This window comes from Pleurodeles waltl, chromosome 4_2 (genome assembly GCF_031143425.1).
Source record: "Pleurodeles waltl isolate 20211129_DDA chromosome 4_2, aPleWal1.hap1.20221129, whole genome shotgun sequence".
Classification (NCBI taxonomy): domain Eukaryota; kingdom Metazoa; phylum Chordata; class Amphibia; order Caudata; family Salamandridae; genus Pleurodeles; species Pleurodeles waltl.
This window is the reverse complement of record NC_090443.1, coordinates 448,764,882-448,785,089: the sequence shown is the minus strand read 5'-3', so window position 1 is coordinate 448,785,089 and position 20,208 is coordinate 448,764,882. Positions and strand designations below refer to the sequence as shown.

Here is a 20,208-nt window from a genome sequence, read left to right as displayed (position 1 = left end):
AAAATACCAGGTTTCTGTTTTTCTGAATTCTTTTCCAATTATGTGCAGACAGGGAAACAAATTGTTTGCATATTTTGAGTAAACTTATGTTGTCCCCAAACATTACCCTGTCAGTTTAATAAAATGCATTTAATTTTTATTTCTCCTCTAAATACCAGCGTTTCATTTGTAATAAATACACTTTGATTGACCCTATACACCATCTTGTTTTTTCTTAAATTATTATGTCAGCTTTAATAATCAGGCCTTTATTATTTCCTGCAGTTATTACTATGACAGTAATGCTAATTTTATTTCAAGACCGGAGTCTCCTATTATGCATTCTAATCTTGCTTTAATAATATAGCAGCAGTCAAGAACTACAAATCCCAAGAGGCCTATCAACAGGCTAGCCAATGGGATAAAAAAACGTAACTATAGTGAGCACCAATGGGGTAACACTAATAACCATAGAGTACACACTTGACTGCAAGCAGCCCTCTTTTCTTGCTGCTCGCAGTCAAGATAAGTACTCAAATTTATGTCCTCTTCAGTAGCGTTAACATTATCTACTTCTATTGTTTACATTTATGATTTATATGCTGGGGTTGCTTTCAGAACGTTTTCTTCGTTCCGTCTTCTTTGTTGCGCTACACACATATGTTCTTATTTCCTTGCTGCCTCGCGCCCCTTTGTCCTCTCATGCCCCTTCACATCAGCTCTTGCGTTCTATAACGGTTTCAACCATCGTGGACCCTTACTGTGGCTGTTCTCACCTCAATTCCAGCGCTCCAGCGGTTGAACTCTGTTCCTCACTGCCACTCTCTGTTTCCTCCAGGGGGCGCTGGCCTCACTCTCCGCCTCTTCGCTTACGGTTGTTGTTCTCGCCTCAATTCCAGCTCTCCAGTGGCTGAACTCAGATCCTCGCTGCCGCTCTCCATTTCCCTCAGGGGGCGCGTCCTCAATCTCCGCCTCTCTGATTCGTCCGGACCCCTTTCACGATTCAGTACATGCCTGAGGGGAGTGTCTCTTCTTGTTTTTCCGCGCCCCTCTTTACTTTCAGTTCTTTTAACTCCTTAATACCTGAACTTTTCCTTCCTATTTTACAAAATGGATTTAGACAGTTCCCCTTTGATTCCTGATTTTAATGATGATGGGGAATTGTTCAAACAAGAACTAAATTACTTAATTCAATCCTCTGTAGAACAAGCTCTTCAGGCTTCAATGGAAAAAATGTCTAAAACTATTGAGAATTCTGAAAGGAATATGATGTCCAATACTTTACGAGCCCTTTCTGCAGGGGAAAGCAGAAAACGCAAATTAATTCCTCTTATTAAAAATAAATGTACCTCCAATGGCACACAGTTGATTAGTGAGGTTTCCTCACACCAGACTGAGGATTTACTTCCTCCCAGGCCTCTGTGTAAGGAGGGGAATACTTCTAAGAATGCAAATAATTCTTTCAACTTGCATTCTAAATGCACATCAAAATTGAAACATATAGATGACGTGCCGAAAAAGATTATTATTTCAAATATATTGGACACAGATGATGATATGTATGATTTAGATAAATCTAATATGGCTTGTGATAACATCTCCACCTCTCCACCACCCTCCTAAGAAAAGCAAATTAACCAGCTCTGATCTTTCCTACTCTATTATCGATACCGAAGGGGTTCCCATGTTCGATCCTACCCTTATCCACCACCCCAATTCCACTGAATGGTTACCTGCCTCCCATGTTGGAGAATACATTTTTTCTCGCCTTCGTCTTCTTTTAGACAAGCAAACACAAGCAAAACTAAAGTCTGAATTACCTAGACATTCCTTGCCATCCAACATCACAGTCACTCCTACTATTAACCAATCCCTTTTCACTAAATTCCTCGCAAAGGGGTTGATAAAACCTTGACAACCTGCCAGGACAAGCTATTGGATGTGGTCAGCCCACTCGCTCGTATTTTTGACCTGGCCGAATTGGCTAGACTGGATAATACAGACATCAAACTTTCAGATCTCTCTCTTTGGGTCCAAAGGGCCTTTTGTTTTTAGGTAATGCCAATTCAGCTATTATCCATGAAAAAAGGAAAGGTTTACTTCTAAAATTGGACCCTAAACTTGCAAATCTCATTACTCTTGATCCTGGCATACAAGTGGAAGGCCAACTTAGTGACGATTCCTTCATCAAGGACCCCAGTCGCTATGTCACAACATTTTCATCTATCAACAAGGCCCAACAATCTCTAAAAAAGGTCTTAAGCTAACATGTTTTTGCATAGGCCGGTAGAAGCAGGAGCCGCTTTACCGGCTATACCTACCGTAACCAAGGTTCGAGAGGCTCCTTTAAAGCATCTTCTGATGTCCAGGACTTCAAGCCCCAGTTCTATCCACAGAGGTCCAGAGGGTTCCGTGGCCGCGGACAACTATACTTCAAAGCCAACACTTCCCAATGTAAGCCCGTCTTCTGGCCTTCCTGTGGGAGGGCGCCTTCAATTGTTTCTACCAAAATGATGATCAATTACAACAGACCCTTGGGTGTTAAATACTGTTCAGGGTTATTTCCTAAAACTCTGTTCCCTTCCATTTCAAAATGTTTTTGCCCCTACAAGATTTTCTACAGAAATGACCAATCTGATTATAATGGAAATTCAATCTCCCTTACAGAAAAATGCCATTCAGCTTTCTCTTCCCGATCCCACAGGTTTTATGAGTTCCGTCTTTCTCGTCCAAAAGAAAAACAAGATGTTAAGACCTGTCATCAACCTCAAATCGTTCAATCACTTTGTGGTATACTGCCACTTCAAAATGGAAACCATAATTCATCTCAGAGATACTTTACTTCAATACCACTGGCTGGTGAGACTGGACTTACAGGATGCTTAGCTAACGATACCCATTCACCCATCTCACAAGAAATATCTCTAATTATAATGGCAATCAAAAACCTATCAGTTTTCTTCCCTTCCTTTCAGGACTTTCCTCTTCCCCCTGGTGTTTTACAAAAGTAATGAAACTTATAGTTGCCCATCTAAGGTCTCTATGTATCAGACTCATAATCTATCTAGACTATATCCTTCTCATGAACCAGAATGTTCAAACTCTTTCCTCTCACTTTCAGTTCACATGCTCACTTCTTTCAGATCTGGGTTTTCTAATAAACTCGGAAAAATCAATTATGATTCCCACTCAACAAATAGAGTTTCTAGGTTTCTTAATAGATTCCACTACAGCTACTCTTCATCTTCATATTTCAAAGGTAACTTTAATAATAAAAAAACTCCTTCACACCCTCCACAAAGATCAAATCTCCCTGAGATCCCTTGCAAGAATTGTAGGTCTTCTTTCTTCCTCCATTCAAGCCATATTTCCGGGGCCACTCCATTATCGAGCTCTACAACATTTAAAGATTCTCCATCTCCGCAAAGGTCTGGCCTATTCCAACCTTATTAAATTAGACACAGAGCCCTATCTAGAACTTCAATGGTGGATACACCATTTAGACGCCAGGAACGGCAGGGATATCTTTTCCTCAGCTTCCGATCTTGGATTAGAATCAGATGCAAGTCTAACGGGCTGAGGCACCCGCTGTAGACCAATATCATCTGCCGGTACATGGTCTTTAGAGGAGTCCAAATTGCACATAAATTGTTTAGAGATGCTTGCAGGCTCCTTTGCACTCAAAAGCCTAGCAAAACACAAAGTACAATGTCCCATTCTTCTTCGCATGGACAATGTCTCTGTAATTCGGTACATCAATCATCTTGGAGGAACCAAATTAAAACCTTTAGCTCAACTAGCAAAAAGCCTTTGAGAATTCTGTCTTTCCCACAGGTTTTCCCTACAAGCGGAGTACCTCCCAGGCTCAGAAAATGCTGTAGCAGATTGGCACTCCCGTCATCTCAAAGATTCCAGCATTTGGAAACTCCATCCTTCGATATTCTAAATTCTTTTAGATAAATGGTGTCCTTCCCACACAGATCTCTTCGCATTCTGCCTCAATTCTCAATTAAAACGCTTCTTCAGTTTGCGACCAGATGCCTTGGCCCTAGCAACAGATTATTTTTCTACAAGATTGGTCTCTGGTGATCAACCATGCCCTTCCACTTTTCATCTTGATCAACAGAGTAATAGCCCAAGTCAGACCCCAGAAAGCGTCCTTGGTCATAGTGGCCCCCATTTTGCAGTCTCAAGTTTGGTTTCCCCCTCTTCTCGAATTATCAACAGACTTTCCAGTCCTCCTCCCTTCATTCCCTTCTCTTCTTCTAGACCCATCAGGATCTCCCCACAATCTCATACTCAATAACTCCCTAACACTCTCAGCTTAAAGGGTCTCAGGTCGCCCCAACAAGGCTATTTCATTTTGTCAGAGGCTTCAGAATTCATTAACAACGCATGGGTTCCAGGAACAAGAAAGGCCTATAAATCAGCTTGGTCTCTATGGACAAGCTGGTGTGTGCGAAAATGTATCATTCCCTTTTCAACAAATATAATTTTTATCATTAATTTCCTGGCAGCAGAAGCCAGTTTCGGTAAGTCCTACAGAACCATCAACCTATATAGATCAGCAATCTCCATGCAGCATCAGTATATCAATGGCAAACCCATCGGAGAACATCCTTTAGTCTGTCGCCTATTGAAGGGAATAAAACTTTCCAAACCTCCTTCTTCAAAGTACACATATCTGTGGGCTGTATCTGTGGTATTAAATTTGTTAATCTCTTGGCCGGATAACCCAGACATTTCTTTAAAAATGCTTTCAGTAAAATTGACTATGCTTTTATGTCTTATTTCTGTTAAACTTGTGTCTGATGTCAAATCCTTTGATGTATCTTCTTGTCAATATACTCCTACAGGGGTTTTATTTCACATTAACAAACACACAAAAAAAATTTACATTTGGTTTTTTACCCTTTCTTTCCTAATAAACCCAAACTCTGTGTGGGAGTGTGTTTAAAAGAATATGAGAAACGTACGCTCAGCCTCAGAATGTCCTCTCTCCACCAACTACTGATTTCTTTCCGTAAACCCCATAAAGCATTTTCCTCTGCTACTCTAGCTTGTTGGGTCAAATGGGTCATGTTTTTGGCAGGTATTGACATTTCCATTTTTGGGGCCAATTCTTCCAGGGGTGCCATGGCCTCTAAAGCTTTCTCGGAAGGCTGTAGCCTTGAGGACATTCTGTGGTCAGCTGACTGGTCCAACAAGAATGTTTTTAGAACATTTTATTGTGGACCCGTTCAAACTGCAACTTCATTATTGATTGATATGCTTTAAACTAGCATAATAGGAGCCTCCGGACTTTACATAAAATGTAGATTTTCCTAGTAATTTATGAAGGAAAGTTGTAATTTTATTAAAGACACAGAGGCGAGTATTATCTCACTGCATTTACCATTAACATGTTCTTCTCTTTCCCTTCCTAACAGCGAATCCAGCATTACCACTTTCTTCTTCGTGAAGACACCAGATGCCCATCGTTCCCTTCCTCCCCATCACTTCTTCAGGATTCCAGGATCTCTTACCTTCAAGATTCACAAGTTTTACCAAGGGATTCCTGGATTGTGTACTGTTTCCAAGAACTTTTGTCATTTATTTTGGCGATTGCTATTATTTGCTCAATATTTCCTTTGTTTTATGACTCTCTTTGACCTTCTCGCACAAGAAAAGAGGGCTGCTTGCAGTCAAGTGTGTACTCTATGGTCATTAGTGTTACCCCATTGGTGCTTACTATAGTTACTTTTTTTTTATCCCATTGGGTAGCCTGTTGCTAGGCATCATGGAATTTGTAGTTCTTGACTGCTGCTATAATATTAAAGCAAGATTAGAATGCATAAAACTTGCCTCTGTTTTTTTAATAAAATTAAGACTTTCCTTCATAAATTACTAGGAAAATCCACATTACACCTACCTTGTCAAAAATATCAGATTAATATGTTTTGTGAAAAGAAAAAAAATTGCACCCAATCACCAGGTTCCTGTTTTCTAAAGATGTACTATTTTCTCCCCCACTGCCAATTTTTCAATTTTAGAAAATAAAAATACTTTGTTCCCAGGTATTAATTTGTCATTTTTTTGAAAATATTTTTGTTAGAAATTAGGTCTCTGGTTGGCAGGGCTATGCACCCTGTCTAAGTAGGAAACACAATCCTAGTCAGGATGTCAGTTACACTCTCTAAATAAACCAGTGCTCACCCTGTGGTAGCTGGGCACAGAGCAGTCGGGCTTAACTTAAGAGGCAGTGTGTAAAGTATTTGAGCAACACTTAATTACAGTAATACTGTGAAAGACACCACAAAAAGACTCCACAGCAGTTGTTGGAAATGGCCCTCTATACGGGGTCACCCCAAACCTTTTGCGTTCCTCCGCCTACTTTTTGCTGTTTTTTTACATGTTGGCCTTAGGACTCTGTGCACTTTGCCACTGCTAACCAGTGCTAAAGTCCTTGGTCTCTCTCCCTAAAACATGGCTTGATTGGCATATACCTGATTGGCATAATTAATTTACATGTAAGTCACTTGTAGAGTGGTATAACATGTACCCAGGGCCTGTAAATCAAATGCTATCATTGGGCCTGCAGCACTTATTTTATCACCCATGTAAGTAGCACCTTAAACTTGTCCCAGGCCTGCCATTGCAGCTGGAAGGCAGTGTCCCACTGCCATGTCGACCTGGCATTTAGAACCCCTTGCCAAGCCTTAAAATTCCCTTTTATTACATATGTCACCCCAAAGGTAGGCTCTAGGTAGCCCATAGGGCAGGGTGCTGGTAATTAAAAGGTAGTACATGTATTTTTTAGTTTTAAATGTCCTTGTAGTGAAAAACTCCCACATTCAGTTTTTCAGTACTGTGAATCCTAACCCTCCCATAGAATAACATTGGGGATTCCTTATTATATTTAATAAGCTGTAACTCCTAAACCAGAGGAGGTAGCTATGTCATGTTTGGTGTCTATGTACTTGTAATGATAAATCCTCCTTAATGGTAAAGTTGCATTTATCATTACAAGTTTGAAAATGCCATATTTAGAAAGATGGCATTTTCCTGCCCTTAGCACTCTGTGCCTGTAGCCTGCCTTAAGTCACATGACTGGTTGTAACTGACAGCTGAGACTTTGTGAATTTGCCCCAGACAGTCACACAATAGTGGGATTAGCGGAGCCTGAATGACCCATTAACTGACTTGATGTGGGGGCAGAACTAAGCATAGCCCCACTTATAGCTGAATAGACCGAGCTCTGCTGGCATACAAAGGGCTCGAGGACCCTGTGTTGTCACTGCAGCCAGATTGGAGCCAGGCCAGTGGACACAAGAAACTCCTGGAACATCAGAGAACCCTTCTAGAAACTGCTCCCACCTTCTAGGAGTAGGGCACTAGGGAATAAAAATAGGGCTCTCAGACCTACTCCTCGGTTCATTACTGGACCTGCAGAAGGACTCTCAGAGGACTGCCTGCTGCTTTGACTACTGTGCACTCAACCAGTCTGCTGCTGTACCAGGAAGGACTGCTGTGCTGCCTGGAGCCTGTCTTTAACATTCAGAGACCACCCCTGCTGTGGTGCCCTGCATCTTGACCTGCACACAGGACTTCAGAAGTGACTCTAAGGGCTAGTTTAGCTGGATCCCTGTTCAGAGCCACAGGGACATGGACATAACAGCTTCCCTCCATCTTAAACCTGCACCTTGACCCAGCCTGAGTGAATCTTGAACCTCCAAGAGTCCTCCTTCCACTCCTGGAACCTTGGTTGTGGTGCTAAAGGTGTCCAGATCACCATTTTGCAAAACTGAGAACGTGCAATTTTGAACCTTAAACTTTGAAAATTCATTAGTATGGATCTACTAATTAGATTTTGATGGTTTTGGTGTCAGATAATTTATTACAATTTTCGCTATTTTTCTAAATTGGTATGCCATTTGTCTTGTGTTGTGCTTTCACTGTTTTGCTGTTTGTGTACTGCATAAATACTTAACACATTCTATCTAAGTTGAACCTGCCTGCTTTTTGTGACAAGCTACTCAGGGTTGAGCACAGGTTAAATTTTTGACTTTTTGTGTTTCTCCCTGTAAGGGATTGTGGCTGTTGCTTGCCCAGGGCTCACACCCCTGTCAACCAACAACCTAATTTCTCACACCATTTTATGAAAAAATATATAATATTTATCTGAGTAAAACAAGACCAAAACAACAAAACTACAGTCAGTAGAAGCCAAGATGTGAATTTTTAAAGATTAAATGTGAAAACAGTGCTTAGAAGTCACTAGCAGTCAACAGGTAGCTTGAGGTCACGCGGGTCCCATGCAAATCCAAAATCCAGACGACCCCAATGGAGGGTAGGCCAGCTATAGAACCCCCACCAGGTCCACTGAAACAGTACTGTTGATGCCGCAATGCCTCAATGGCGAGAGGCACAATGTGTTGATATTTCTACCACACTCTGGGCCCTGTGTCATCGTCGAGCTCCATGGAAGTGAATGTGATGCATCATCATTGAGTCGCACAGAGTGTCATCATCAGGTCATGCAGTCTGAGAATCTCCTGTCGTCAGGCAGCCGCTGCATCATGATTTGATTTTTCTCCTGCACTCAGACAAGTGTCGCTTTTTTGCGGGTTTTAGCTGCAGAACCCACTTCTGGGGCTCAGGACTGGAGTGGAGCACGTCAGGCAAGAGTAGGACTCATAGGTAGCAAAGTCTAGCAACACCAGGAAAGTTGCAGGCAGTCTTTAATGTCCCTGAAACAGCAGAAGAACAGGGGGCAAGGCAACAAGCCCTTGGAGATTCTTGGGTTCAAGGATGTAGATAAACAAGTCCCGTCCCTCTCACTGCAAACAAGAAGCAGCAGTCCAACACAGCAAAGCAAGTAATAAAGTGGCAGTCCCTCCTAATGCACAGCAAGCAGTAGGCCAACACAGCAATGCAGTCGTAGAGTGGTAGTCCCTCCTGGAAGCACAGCAGTCCTTCTTCCTGGCAGAGTGTCCTTGGTTGCAGTAGAGATCTGATTTGGTGGGGTTTGGTGGGAGAAGCTTCTTGGCATTCCTTTGAAGTCCACAAGGTCCCTGTCCTGCCCTCCCTGCCTCCAGACACTCTACAGGGGGCTTTGCAGCCCTTTGTGCGGGGACAGGCACAGTCCTATTCAGGTGTGTCAGCTCCTCCCTCCCATCTATCCCAGGAAGACCTATCAGCCTGGCGATGGGCTATCAGTGTGCAAATGCCACATCCAAGTTCCCTTTGTGTGTGATTGTCTACAGGGAACGCACAAAGCCCTGCTGTCATCTACCCAGATGTGTATTCAGAAACAGGGAGAGGCACAGAATGGTTAAAGTAAGAAAATGGCAACTTTCAAAAAGTGGCATTTTCAGGCTTACAATTTAAGATCTGATTTCACCATAAGTTGTGATTTTATATTGTGACTCCAGGGGCACCAAACTCTGGGGGTCATTCTGACCCCAGCCGGCGGCGGAAGCCGCCGGCCTGGCTGGGACCGCCAGAATACCGCTGCGCGGCCAAAAGACTTGCCGCGGGTATTCTGGGTTTCCCGCTGGGCTGGCGGGCGACCGCCAGAAGGCCGCCCGCCAGCCCAGCGGGAAACACCCTTCCATGAGGATGCCGGTTCCGAATGGAGCCGGCGGAGTGGAAGGGGTGCGACGGGTGCAGTTGCACCCGTCGCGATTTTCAGTGTCTGCATGGCAGACACTGAAAATCTTTGTGGGGCCCTGTTACGGGGGCCCCTGCAGTGCCCATGCCACTGGCATGGGCACTGCAGGGGCCCCCAGGGGCCCCACGACACTCCATACCGCCATTCTGTTCCTGGTGGCCAAAACCGCCAGGAACAGGATGGCGGTATGGGGGTCGGAATCCCCATGGCGGCGCAGCAAGCTGCGCCGCCATGGAGGATTCCCCAGGGCAGCGGCAAACCGGCGGTACACCGCCGGTTTTCCGTTTCTGAACGCGGCTGTACCGCCGTGGTCAGAATGCCCATGAGAGCACCGCCAGCCTGTTGGCGGTGCTCCCGCGGTCGTTGGCCCTGGCGGATTTTACCGCCAGGGTCAGAATGACCCCCTCTGTATTTCCATTGTTTCTCATTTGGAAATGACACTTAAAAGAGGTATGAAGGCAATCCCAATGTTATCCTATGGGAGAGATAGTACTTGCAATAATGAAAAAACGAATTTAAGAATATTTCACTACCCGAGCATGTTAAACTTACAAGTACATGTCCTTCTTTTTAAATGCACTGCACCCTGCCCTTGGGTTTAACCAGGGCCCATCTTAGGGGTAATTTACATGTAATAAAAGGAAGGTTTGAGCCTGGCAAGTGGGTACACTTTCCAGGTCGAAATGGTAGTTTAAAACTGCACAAACAGGCTCTACAGGGGCAGGCCTGAGACATATTTGAAAGGTTACTGTAGTGGGTGGCACAATCAGTGCTTCAGGCTCACTAGTAGCATTTAATTTACAGGCCCTTGGCACATATAGCAAACTTTACTATGGACTTACAGGTAAATTAAATATGCCAATTGTGGATGAACCAAAGTTACCATGCCTTAGAGTACAGATCCCCTGCACTTTAGCACTGGGCAGTAGTGGTAAAATGCCCAGAATCCTAAACCCAAAAAAACAAGGGCAGAAAACGAGGAGGAGAAAGGCAAAATGTCTGGGGATGAGCCTGCAGAAAGGGCCATTTCCCACAATTCTGTTTATTCCACAAAAAGAAGCGTGTTGCCATTAGAAAATACATATATGTTGTTAACTTTAAGTACTCTTATTAACCATTGCCTGGCATGGTGATCTCCGGCATCAGATTCAGCTTTGGGTCCTATGTGCAGCTTCATGTATCCATAGTGCCCCATATGCCCAAGTAACACCATCATATGCCACAAAAGCCTGATATGACCATGCTCATCCTCACATGCCCATGCATCATTATAGTATGTCAGGTGTCGCTGTACTGCCTCTGGTAATCCCATCATGCTAGGGATATTCATGTGCTGGGGTGCCATCTTAAATTATCGATACAATCATATGCTCTGGTTTCATTTTTCAATTAAATGCCATGATTAGCCATCCAATGCCGGCAATTATCAAGAAATGCCACGGACTGTTACTAAACTACAAATTCTACTCAATGACCTCTGACCACATTGTCAAACATAACAGCATTTACAGATTTGTAACAATTTAGAGCTCAGTACTGCATAGTTAACTTTGTATTACAATTCAGAATGGAAAGTTACAAAGTTGGATTAGAATTAGAATATATCAAGAAATCTGTGATTTGAAAGTAAAATGACACTTCATCTTGTGATGCTGACAGGGTAAGAAACCATCAACATAAGGGCGCATGTCAAGTGTCCGAAGAGGACAGCCCGGCTCACTAGGTGCTGGCTTTCTTCTCACAGATAGTGAAACACTGGTCATTACAGCGCACGTCATTCCATTCGCCACCCGAGCGGAGTTCGGCACAGTCTTCATTTTGGTTACTGTCATTTGGCTCGTTGGGTAGCCAAAACCTAGAAATAAAAATAACCCGCATTATATACTTTCAGCAGAATGACAGCATCTTCCAAATTTTGCATAGTCAATATTCGTTTTAAATAGCGCCTTATTCGGAAACTGTCTGACTTCCATCTAAACAGTCTGATAATGCTTCTACGGTACTCAAAGGCATACCATACCATTCATCAACCGTTGATGAAAAGCGGAGCCAATTATGAGATTCAAAGTGGACATATCGGGTTGGACATCTATGTGGCAGGCAATTTATCTGCCGAGTTACCTTTTAATGGCGTGACTCACTATTGTAGGCAGCTTTCATTTTTAAGGAAGTTGTGTTTGTGAGAGGTGATTTATTTTGTGCATAATACAGCGTTTAGGTTTATATCTCAGACCAATCGCTTTATTGATGTTGTCCTCATATATTCATTCAAAACAAACAATGATGGTATCGCTGATAGATTTACGGTAAACTCGTGGTGATAAAGGATTGATTGTCTTTCATTGGTAGCTTTCACTTCGATTAAAGATTTGACAAAAATGGCTGGAAAGTTGGGCAAAATATTTCAGAATGTTGGCCAACATTATTTATTACTAGCGTCTTTTCTTCTCACGGCCAGAATACAAGTTATTTTTTAGAGTTTTAGAAGACAGCTTTGTGGTGTTTCCATCAGTCTTCAAATGCTGTGGATAGTTGAGCTTTGACTACATTACCCATGATTTACCAACAGTCTGCCCTCTTCCCTGAGTCCTAGTGGCATCAAGAATACATAAAACGTATACTTGTTACGGTAATTTTGGCAACAAACGAGTTAACCCAAAGTAGAATGTAGCCAGTTAGATCTACTGTGCCTCTCCTCCCAAAGAACAAAGGAAATACAAACGCATCCTGCCTTCTGCAATGCTCTGATGTAGTGAGAAAGTACAGTTTGCCGAATAGCACTAGGTCGCTATTTGGAAGCCAATAGCTGATTTGAATGTTCCGTAAACATGTAAAGATGCAGCAAGTATCATATTTGGTTGGTATCTACTTGGCTTTTATTTTGACTGCCCCGGAGCGCTAGATTCAGTTTTTACCAGGGAATCAACCTTGGACACTGCTTTCTGTTTGACGATTATTTGACATATTAGTATCTAAAGCGAGTATGTGTGCTATAATTATGTGTGATTTTCTCTGATCCTCCTCCTCCGAAGAGAAGAGATTTAGTCATAGAAAATTTGAGAGTCTCTAAGAAAATCAATCCCAAGTAAACACCCAGGAAATGATCCCCCATCCCCTAAAGAACTTCTGGTCAAACACTAAAGTGTGGCAGTGTTGCAAAGGATATGTGGTTAAGCCATTTCCATGAACCTTTTCTAACCTGAAGGTGGCATTGCCTTAGGAAAAGCAGGTTTTAAAAGATAGACTTTGACTAAACAAACATTCCTGAGGTGTGATGTAGAAAAGTTAATTTACCCTTCCAGTTTAGTAAATTGCTTTTCTCAATATATTTTTGGACAATAAAATTTAGCCAGACTGAATTCACCTGGGCTACTTTAAAATGGGTTTTTCGGTTTAAAAAGACTTAAAGTATTATTCGGGGCAAATTGTGATTGGCCTTATCTGCAATGTTTCAGTTGCTTCTTAAACATTCTCTTAGTTCCAATAGGTCAAAGGGCAACAGTTATGGATCCGTTAAACCATCAAAGGAGAAATCTAATATACTGTACCCCCTTTGCTCCAGAAAAATGATGTAGAGGTTGTTGGGAAGTTTATTAGACCAAAACGGTCTTGGTGCCTATGCCTTCTTTTCTGTATGGGTGCCACAACACTTCCATGGGTTTCCAATGTGTGCAGTTTGTATCTAGAGTTGTTCCTGTTTATACATTTTCTGCATTTTGTGCAGTAGCTTGATAAATGTCTGAAGAAAAAGGGGACATGAAAAAAATGATGTACTCCTAGGGTGAAGTCTCCGAACTCCGCATGCTATGACGAGCAACCTGAAATTTAATTTCCCTTCAGGTATGTTACTTCATTAGATGATAAGCGAAAGCCGCTAGTGGGGAAAATGAAGGGTTAAATGGTTTGCTGATCATACGTATACAGAATCCTAGCCCAACTCTTACCATGGAAGTAGGATTTGTGTAGAATGCCTAACAAAATAATCCACTTATTTTTTTGGTAAGAAGTCAACTTTTACGTCATTTCAATATATGAATGTGTTTCTCACCCAAACAATCATTGTACAGTTTGTGTTGGTTTTTCCTCTTATGCTTTCCCTTTTTGCATATTTCTGTGCGAACGGGCAATTTTAACTGCAAAAACTAAAGTTTTTAATTAAATAAATTTGCCAAGGGCATTACTTTCTCATGTGCCAGGGTGTTAAACATCTCCCAGCATGTTAGCCACTCACTTTATAGAGGATTTGTAGTCTGTTCCGTCTACCCACTGCCACTCCTTTTCTTCGTCCATGTCTGTGAGACCAATCCAAAATCTCTGGTCCCTAGTTTTGCCTACGAGGAAGCTCTGTGAAGAAGGCGGGAGAAAGCATGAGATTTCAGTGAATGCCCCCATTCTCTGACGCAACGTCAGTGATAGCCAACACTGTGCCTAATGACTGCATATCTGTCAATAAACATCCAAGTTAATAGCACCAAGGGACCTCCTTGGGGATGAATGGGCACTCCACTAATAAAGTTTTATGTGACAAAGATTACTTTTGTAGCAGTCAATCTTCTAGGCCTTCCATAGAATGCAATTGAAGAGGCACCCAACAAAAATGTTCAATTTTGGGGGCTGGCAGGTAAAAAAATCATGGTTTAGAATTCTCCTAGGCAGTGTTACTGTCACCACTGTCAGTGGTGATAGGGAGCTGCTTCCATAGGTAACTAGCACTGTTAGAGGCATGCAGAACATCCTGTAGTTCTCTCTACCTGTTCTCCTTCACTACTGATGACAGTCAGGGTCGCGCTCTTAGTTTCGCACTTCACCTTTCCCTCCATCCAGGTGGATTTTACATTCAAGAACAAATAGCAACTTCCGTTATAATACTCCCAGGCTTCAGAGCCTGTCCCGCACAGGTTGGCTGGTAACACAAAAGAGACAAAAACGAAACAATTATGTGTGAAAATGGTTCATTTATAGCAGAATCCGTATACAAACACCTTACTTCATAGCATAATGCCACATAATGTAACAAAGCCAAACCTGCCACACCATTGTGCAACAAATACAGTAATGAAAAGACCAACTGTAGCAGTCAACAAGCATTTGCAATGCAGTGGGTCTCACGTTTGCTCGAGTTAGAGCTATTAGCGTTGTAAATTCCTAAATAGACTTTTTTGCCACATAAATTGAAAATGAAAAGTGAAACAGTTGACATAGCGAGACGATTCAAAGCACTACAGCTGCCATAAGCATGAGCACGAAGGAGAGACACAAAAAGAAACAGAAATTTGATCGCAGTCAAACGTATCGGCAAAAGTGAAATTATCCATGTTACACAAAGCATTTACCAATGATAACAAAGGATTTTTGAAAGGCAAGCCCATGAACGAGTTATAGTGATGGGCGTGCAGTGGGCGTGTTGATAGCCCACAGAGAGATTACAACAGGACAGAGCGCTTGCATGCTCGACCTAATAAAAACGGCCTCATTACGAATTACCCAGACTTGGACCTGTTAAGTCTGCCCCTTACCCAGACTGAGTAATATCAGGGGTACTAGTAACTCTGGGAAGAGATGGGGGTTGGAACTAGGACAGATCCAAATTGGAACCCTGAGGTTCACCTGAGAAATTAGGAATTACCAGGTAGTCTTTAATTATGAATCTGATTTCCACAGTAATTTTTCATTTTACCCTGGACTTTCACCCAGAGATGTCAGCTCTTTTCATCGGATAAAATATTCGGGTAAAAGGAAACAGATCAGCAGTATTCCAGTGGCTCTCGTCATTCTGGTGGGGCTGGTAAGTAGTTACCAGCCCCATCGGGAATAACTGTCCACTCACAATGACGTACAATGTGGTGAAAACATTGTAGGTGCTGTTAATTTTAGAAGATTGAAGGTAGGAAAATGTAAGGTTTTGGCAACAAGAATTACGTATCCTTTATATTTTCCGCATTTTTCCATTGTTCCACTGATACACTCGCATCATTTTTTACAAGAATGTTATTTACAGTTCGCTTCTCACTTAGCAACACATAACATTACATACCAACGTAAAATTACATACCGACTAATAACATAACACAATGGTACAATATAAGCACATTACATAATATTGCAGTTTAATATACAATCACGCATCTGCAACATAACATTGTATTACAGAACATTTAATAGATTAGATTTACACCAATCAAAATAACAATGAATAAAGTGCTACAGCACTGCAAAAAAATTATAAATCCAAAAACTAAAAACATCTGAAAAAACCGGAAAGATAGATCAGTGGACTAAAGTACCCATTGTACTGTATTCTAGAGGAAGGTCACATATTTGGATCCCATGGGGTATTTCATCCTTCTGAGGCATACGAAATGATTACGAACTGAATATGGAAATGATTAACACCTGTTTTCAGCGTGTAGGGATCAGACACATTGCACAGTGTGCTTGAATAGTTAATTCCTTTGATTTAATATTAAAACATATTATTTTGTAGCACCAAAACACTTCACTACATACAACATCAAATAACATAAAAACTCATGAAAGTTCATTTATCATATCATATACCATTAAATTCCATTACATTATTGCACATAATTTACAGTGCATAACAATATGCATCACATTACATCAGTTTAGAGAGAGTCAGTCCAAGGAAATGTGCTTCCTTATGGGGAAGCATTTCAAAGCCTCATAAACAACATCAATTTAGGGTTCTGGCTTAGTTGCGTTTACCTACATTTAGTTTTTGTTTTGTATAATAATAAAAAATGCATCTGTATTTTCCACTTACATTTGACCAACAAAATGTTCACCTGGGCTTGTATATATTTTGGTGGTGCGTGCTATAACTAGCCATATACAGCACAATACATTCATCTAATAACACTAGTATTGTAGTACAGGCACATGAGCACGTGTAGCTATTTAAATTCCATCTTCATAAGTACTCTTCCTCCTTTTTTAACTTTAGACACCATCATTATGCACATTTATTGGCCTGGCAGTTATGATTGACAGCGGAAGGAAGAGGCAATCCCATTTTATTCATTCTTTCTGTCTGAATCCAAGATTAAAAATCTAAAACTGAAACTAGAAGCCTTAGTAATAGCGATAATTAAGCAGGACTGAATTCGTTATTTAGAATTAATTGCCTTCTTTTATGTTATTTGAATAACGGCAAACCTAAAAAGTGGACCAAATCTACAACAAATATATTCTAAAGGTATTCTGTCATGTGGTATGAGTGTGAAAAACATTTATTTTACTCCTTCCCCTTACTAGATATCCCAGGATTCGGGCACCATTTTTAGACAAATGCAGTGTGACATGCCTGTTCATTTCAAAGGAGATTGAAATGTTTGACATCACAACATTATCTAGTTTTGTAAATCATTTTGTTTTAATGTTTTAATTGTAATCAACACTTAAACTTCTGATAGCATTCTTACTTTGATGGCAGAAATACTATCTTCACTACAATGTTTAAAATACTGTATTTCATTTTTTTCAAGTGGTTGCAAGTGCTGGACAAGTAATCATGCTTGCAGACCAGGACTTATTTTTTACTAGACATTAGCTTAGAGCAAGAGAGAGAAAAACAGAAAAGAGGGAAAGGAAGAGAGTGCTATGGAAGCAGTGAAAAGGGGGGAAGGCAGGGACGAACAAGAGCCCATAAGAATGAGATCAAGAGGAAGTGTCTGATGGTGTAATCAAAACAAAGCAACCTTGGTATTTGGCAATGCTGGGAATCAGTGGCATTGTCGACAGGCTCCCAGGAAAAACAGAAAGGTCCCTGCACTTATTCATTATTAATATTTTATTTTACAAATGAAGCACAATTAAACCGTGATACTTTGTTATGTGTACACGTTCAGTTCTAAGGAGTACATACGAAATCGTGCAATACCATTACATATTGCTGCCTATGATAGATCAATAAAACTCCTTCAATAGTAATTATTTCTCCAGCAAATAGCATATTTGCTGAATGTGGTTCACAGCAGCTTTGTATTTTTATTTTCTGGAAGATTAATACTATACCCTTCTTTTCTATGTATTGTAGTGTTTACATTTGCTTTTTCAAACAAATAGACTACCCTAACCTTCATCCCTGATATCCAGTGAAGGTCTTCAGGGGATTAATAATAATGTCAAGATAACCTTGGTAATTAATGCACTTTGTCAGAGATCTATATTTTGTCCAGTCAAAGATTTGACTCATCATAAAGAAGCACAACGACGAATGTGCCTGGTTCAAAGCACAACTTGTAACATGTAGATTACAGGTTTCTATTTTTTGCAGATATCTCAGTGGGTTACTGCTTTTGTCGGAAAGATCCTTTTGTTATTTGTAGTTCATTTGTTATCATCCTAATGTAGTGCAGCGTGGAATGAACAAGCATCAAAGAGCTGCATTTAGAATCTTATTTTATTTCAACCTATTATTCTAAGGTTGTTAAAATAGTTCCTCTGGATAGAAATATTCTTTTACTAGTGGAGACAACCCCAACAGTTTCTTACATTTAAACCCTGAGTTTGTGTTTCTCCTGAAAAAAAGTATCCTTAACATACAGTACCTACTTGTATGGATTATATGTAACTCCTACACATTGTAGCCCTCTTTGTCTAATGTATCATTTCCATACACTGGTTTACACACTTTTGTGATTCATTGTCTCTGTATAATAATATGTGTATGTCATGCAAAGAGCTCTGACACCCTACACTAGGATGAATAGTAATGTAAACAAAATTAAATGTGAAAGAGGGTCTATGGAGAGATGATGGACACCTTTGGAGGGCGGTCAGGAGGGAATCAGTGGAGAAGAATGTAACTGTGGTTTACTAACAACGATTGTCCCACCATGTTCATGTCATCGGCATTGGAATGATAAAGGCCGAGTGGAAACTACTGGGTTACACACAGATTTCTGCAGTGGATGCATTAATCTAATGAGCTATGCTACTATCAGAGTTTAAGAGTTAAAGGCACAAGTTATGTCAATGGAAATTGGAACACCATTTAGCAACTGTCTCGCCATTCTTTACGTCTTCCTTGTGTATGGCAAGAAAGTTCAAAACTATTTGCCAGATACGACTAATAGTTAAACCATTAGTAGCTGACCCAGGAGTCGTCGAATTTTTATCTCTGGTTCCAGAATTGACGGTTGTTTTACTGAATATCAACACCAACCATGTTCTGGTATAAGAAAATTGAAGACAGAATATCAAGGTACAACATATTGAAAAGTAAGTGCAAAAATGAAATGTATAGATTTACTATTCCTAAATCGACATCTATGCGCCTTGAAGGTATATGTACTGCATAGGAGTGAAGTTAGGTCTAGAAAATCTAAACTTGCTTACGTGTCAAATGTGTCCAACATTTTGTCCTTGATGTTCTGTCCCACTGATATTGTGGGTTCAATATTCAGGGGCCACACCTCACTTGACTGGGTGGCATGATTGACAAGCAAGCAAAATGCTGGAAAGTCAATTGACAGGTAGATACATAGATAGAGAGATAGATAGGTAGATAGATAGATAGATAGATAGATAGATAGATAGATAGATAGATAGATAGATAGATAGATAGATAGAAGGTACCTAGTAGTTGTACACAATTCATGACAAATCCTAACTTAAACTGTACACCTTAATTTCAATACAAGATCAATTAAACATGATCCAGGGAACTCACAATCAGAGTTATAATGGTCTTATATTGGTAAAATGTATTTAAAATTAAAATAACATGCTATTGCATACCATACATTAAATCCTAGAAAATCATAAACCTTCAAATAAGAATAGCAAAACACGGAGAAACACTTAAGATAATGGTACATCACATGAATCTCATGCATAACATTACCTCACTTGACAGCAGGACCTCTAGTTGGGAAAACTCTTCTGAGGACACCCTAAACACAAAGGACAAAATGTGAACTCACCTGGGATATCTTTCTTCATAATATTCTCCAAATCAGTCATTTTTAACAAGAGGGTGTCAACTAAAAGTCAAAAGGGAAAGTGAGCATATTATTGTCTGCCAGTTGTAAGTTCAATATAATCACTACATGATACAAACTATTTCCCATACAAACTGAACAATTGAAACATTGCATATACTCAATACAACACCATTAAATAGAATCCCTATGTTACACCAAAAGTCTTAGAGTGAGGTTTAAACAGGTAGATTGGCTCTTACATGTTATCCATGTTTAAAATTTCTTGTGAAAGTCTAGAGCAATATTTAGGGGTTACTTAAAGATTGTTGGACAGACGAATTTCCACACATATCATCCAGTGCTGTAAGCATATTAAAGCTGATTTGTGGCATTCAAGAAACACAAATTTGGTGGTAGAAAATAAAGTCAATTGTGATGTCCCAAATGCTAAACAAAGCAGGTGAAATATAAAATGTCTGCATTAACAGTCCTGGACATAGAGTTCAGTGAAAGCAGTCCTCAGCACTGACTTGTGTCTTCTACTCAGTGGTCAGTCAATTCATCATCACCCTCTAAATATCAAGTGATTAGCCTGGTGTGTTTGAGTTGATGGCCACTTGTAGTCCAATT

At 40.7% G+C, this 20,208-nt stretch overlaps 1 protein-coding gene across 1 annotated transcript in view; it reads right to left on the bottom strand.

Moving 5' to 3' along the window:
- Positions 1–10,727: 10,727 nt before the first annotated feature.
- The window catches only part of LOC138293891 (hepatic lectin-like), a 58,874-nt gene continuing 49,393 nt past the window's right edge, over positions 10,728–20,208 (bottom strand). Inside the window, exons 5-8 of the mRNA XM_069233182.1 lie at positions 19,579–19,638; positions 14,383–14,534; positions 13,863–13,975; positions 10,728–11,486 (exon numbers count right to left, since the gene is read on the bottom strand). Of these exons, the coding sequence (XP_069089283.1) occupies positions 11,351–11,486; positions 13,863–13,975; positions 14,383–14,534; positions 19,579–19,638 (461 nt within the window). The 3' untranslated portion in view covers positions 10,728–11,350. The remainder of the gene's footprint in view (positions 11,487–13,862; positions 13,976–14,382; positions 14,535–19,578; positions 19,639–20,208) is intronic.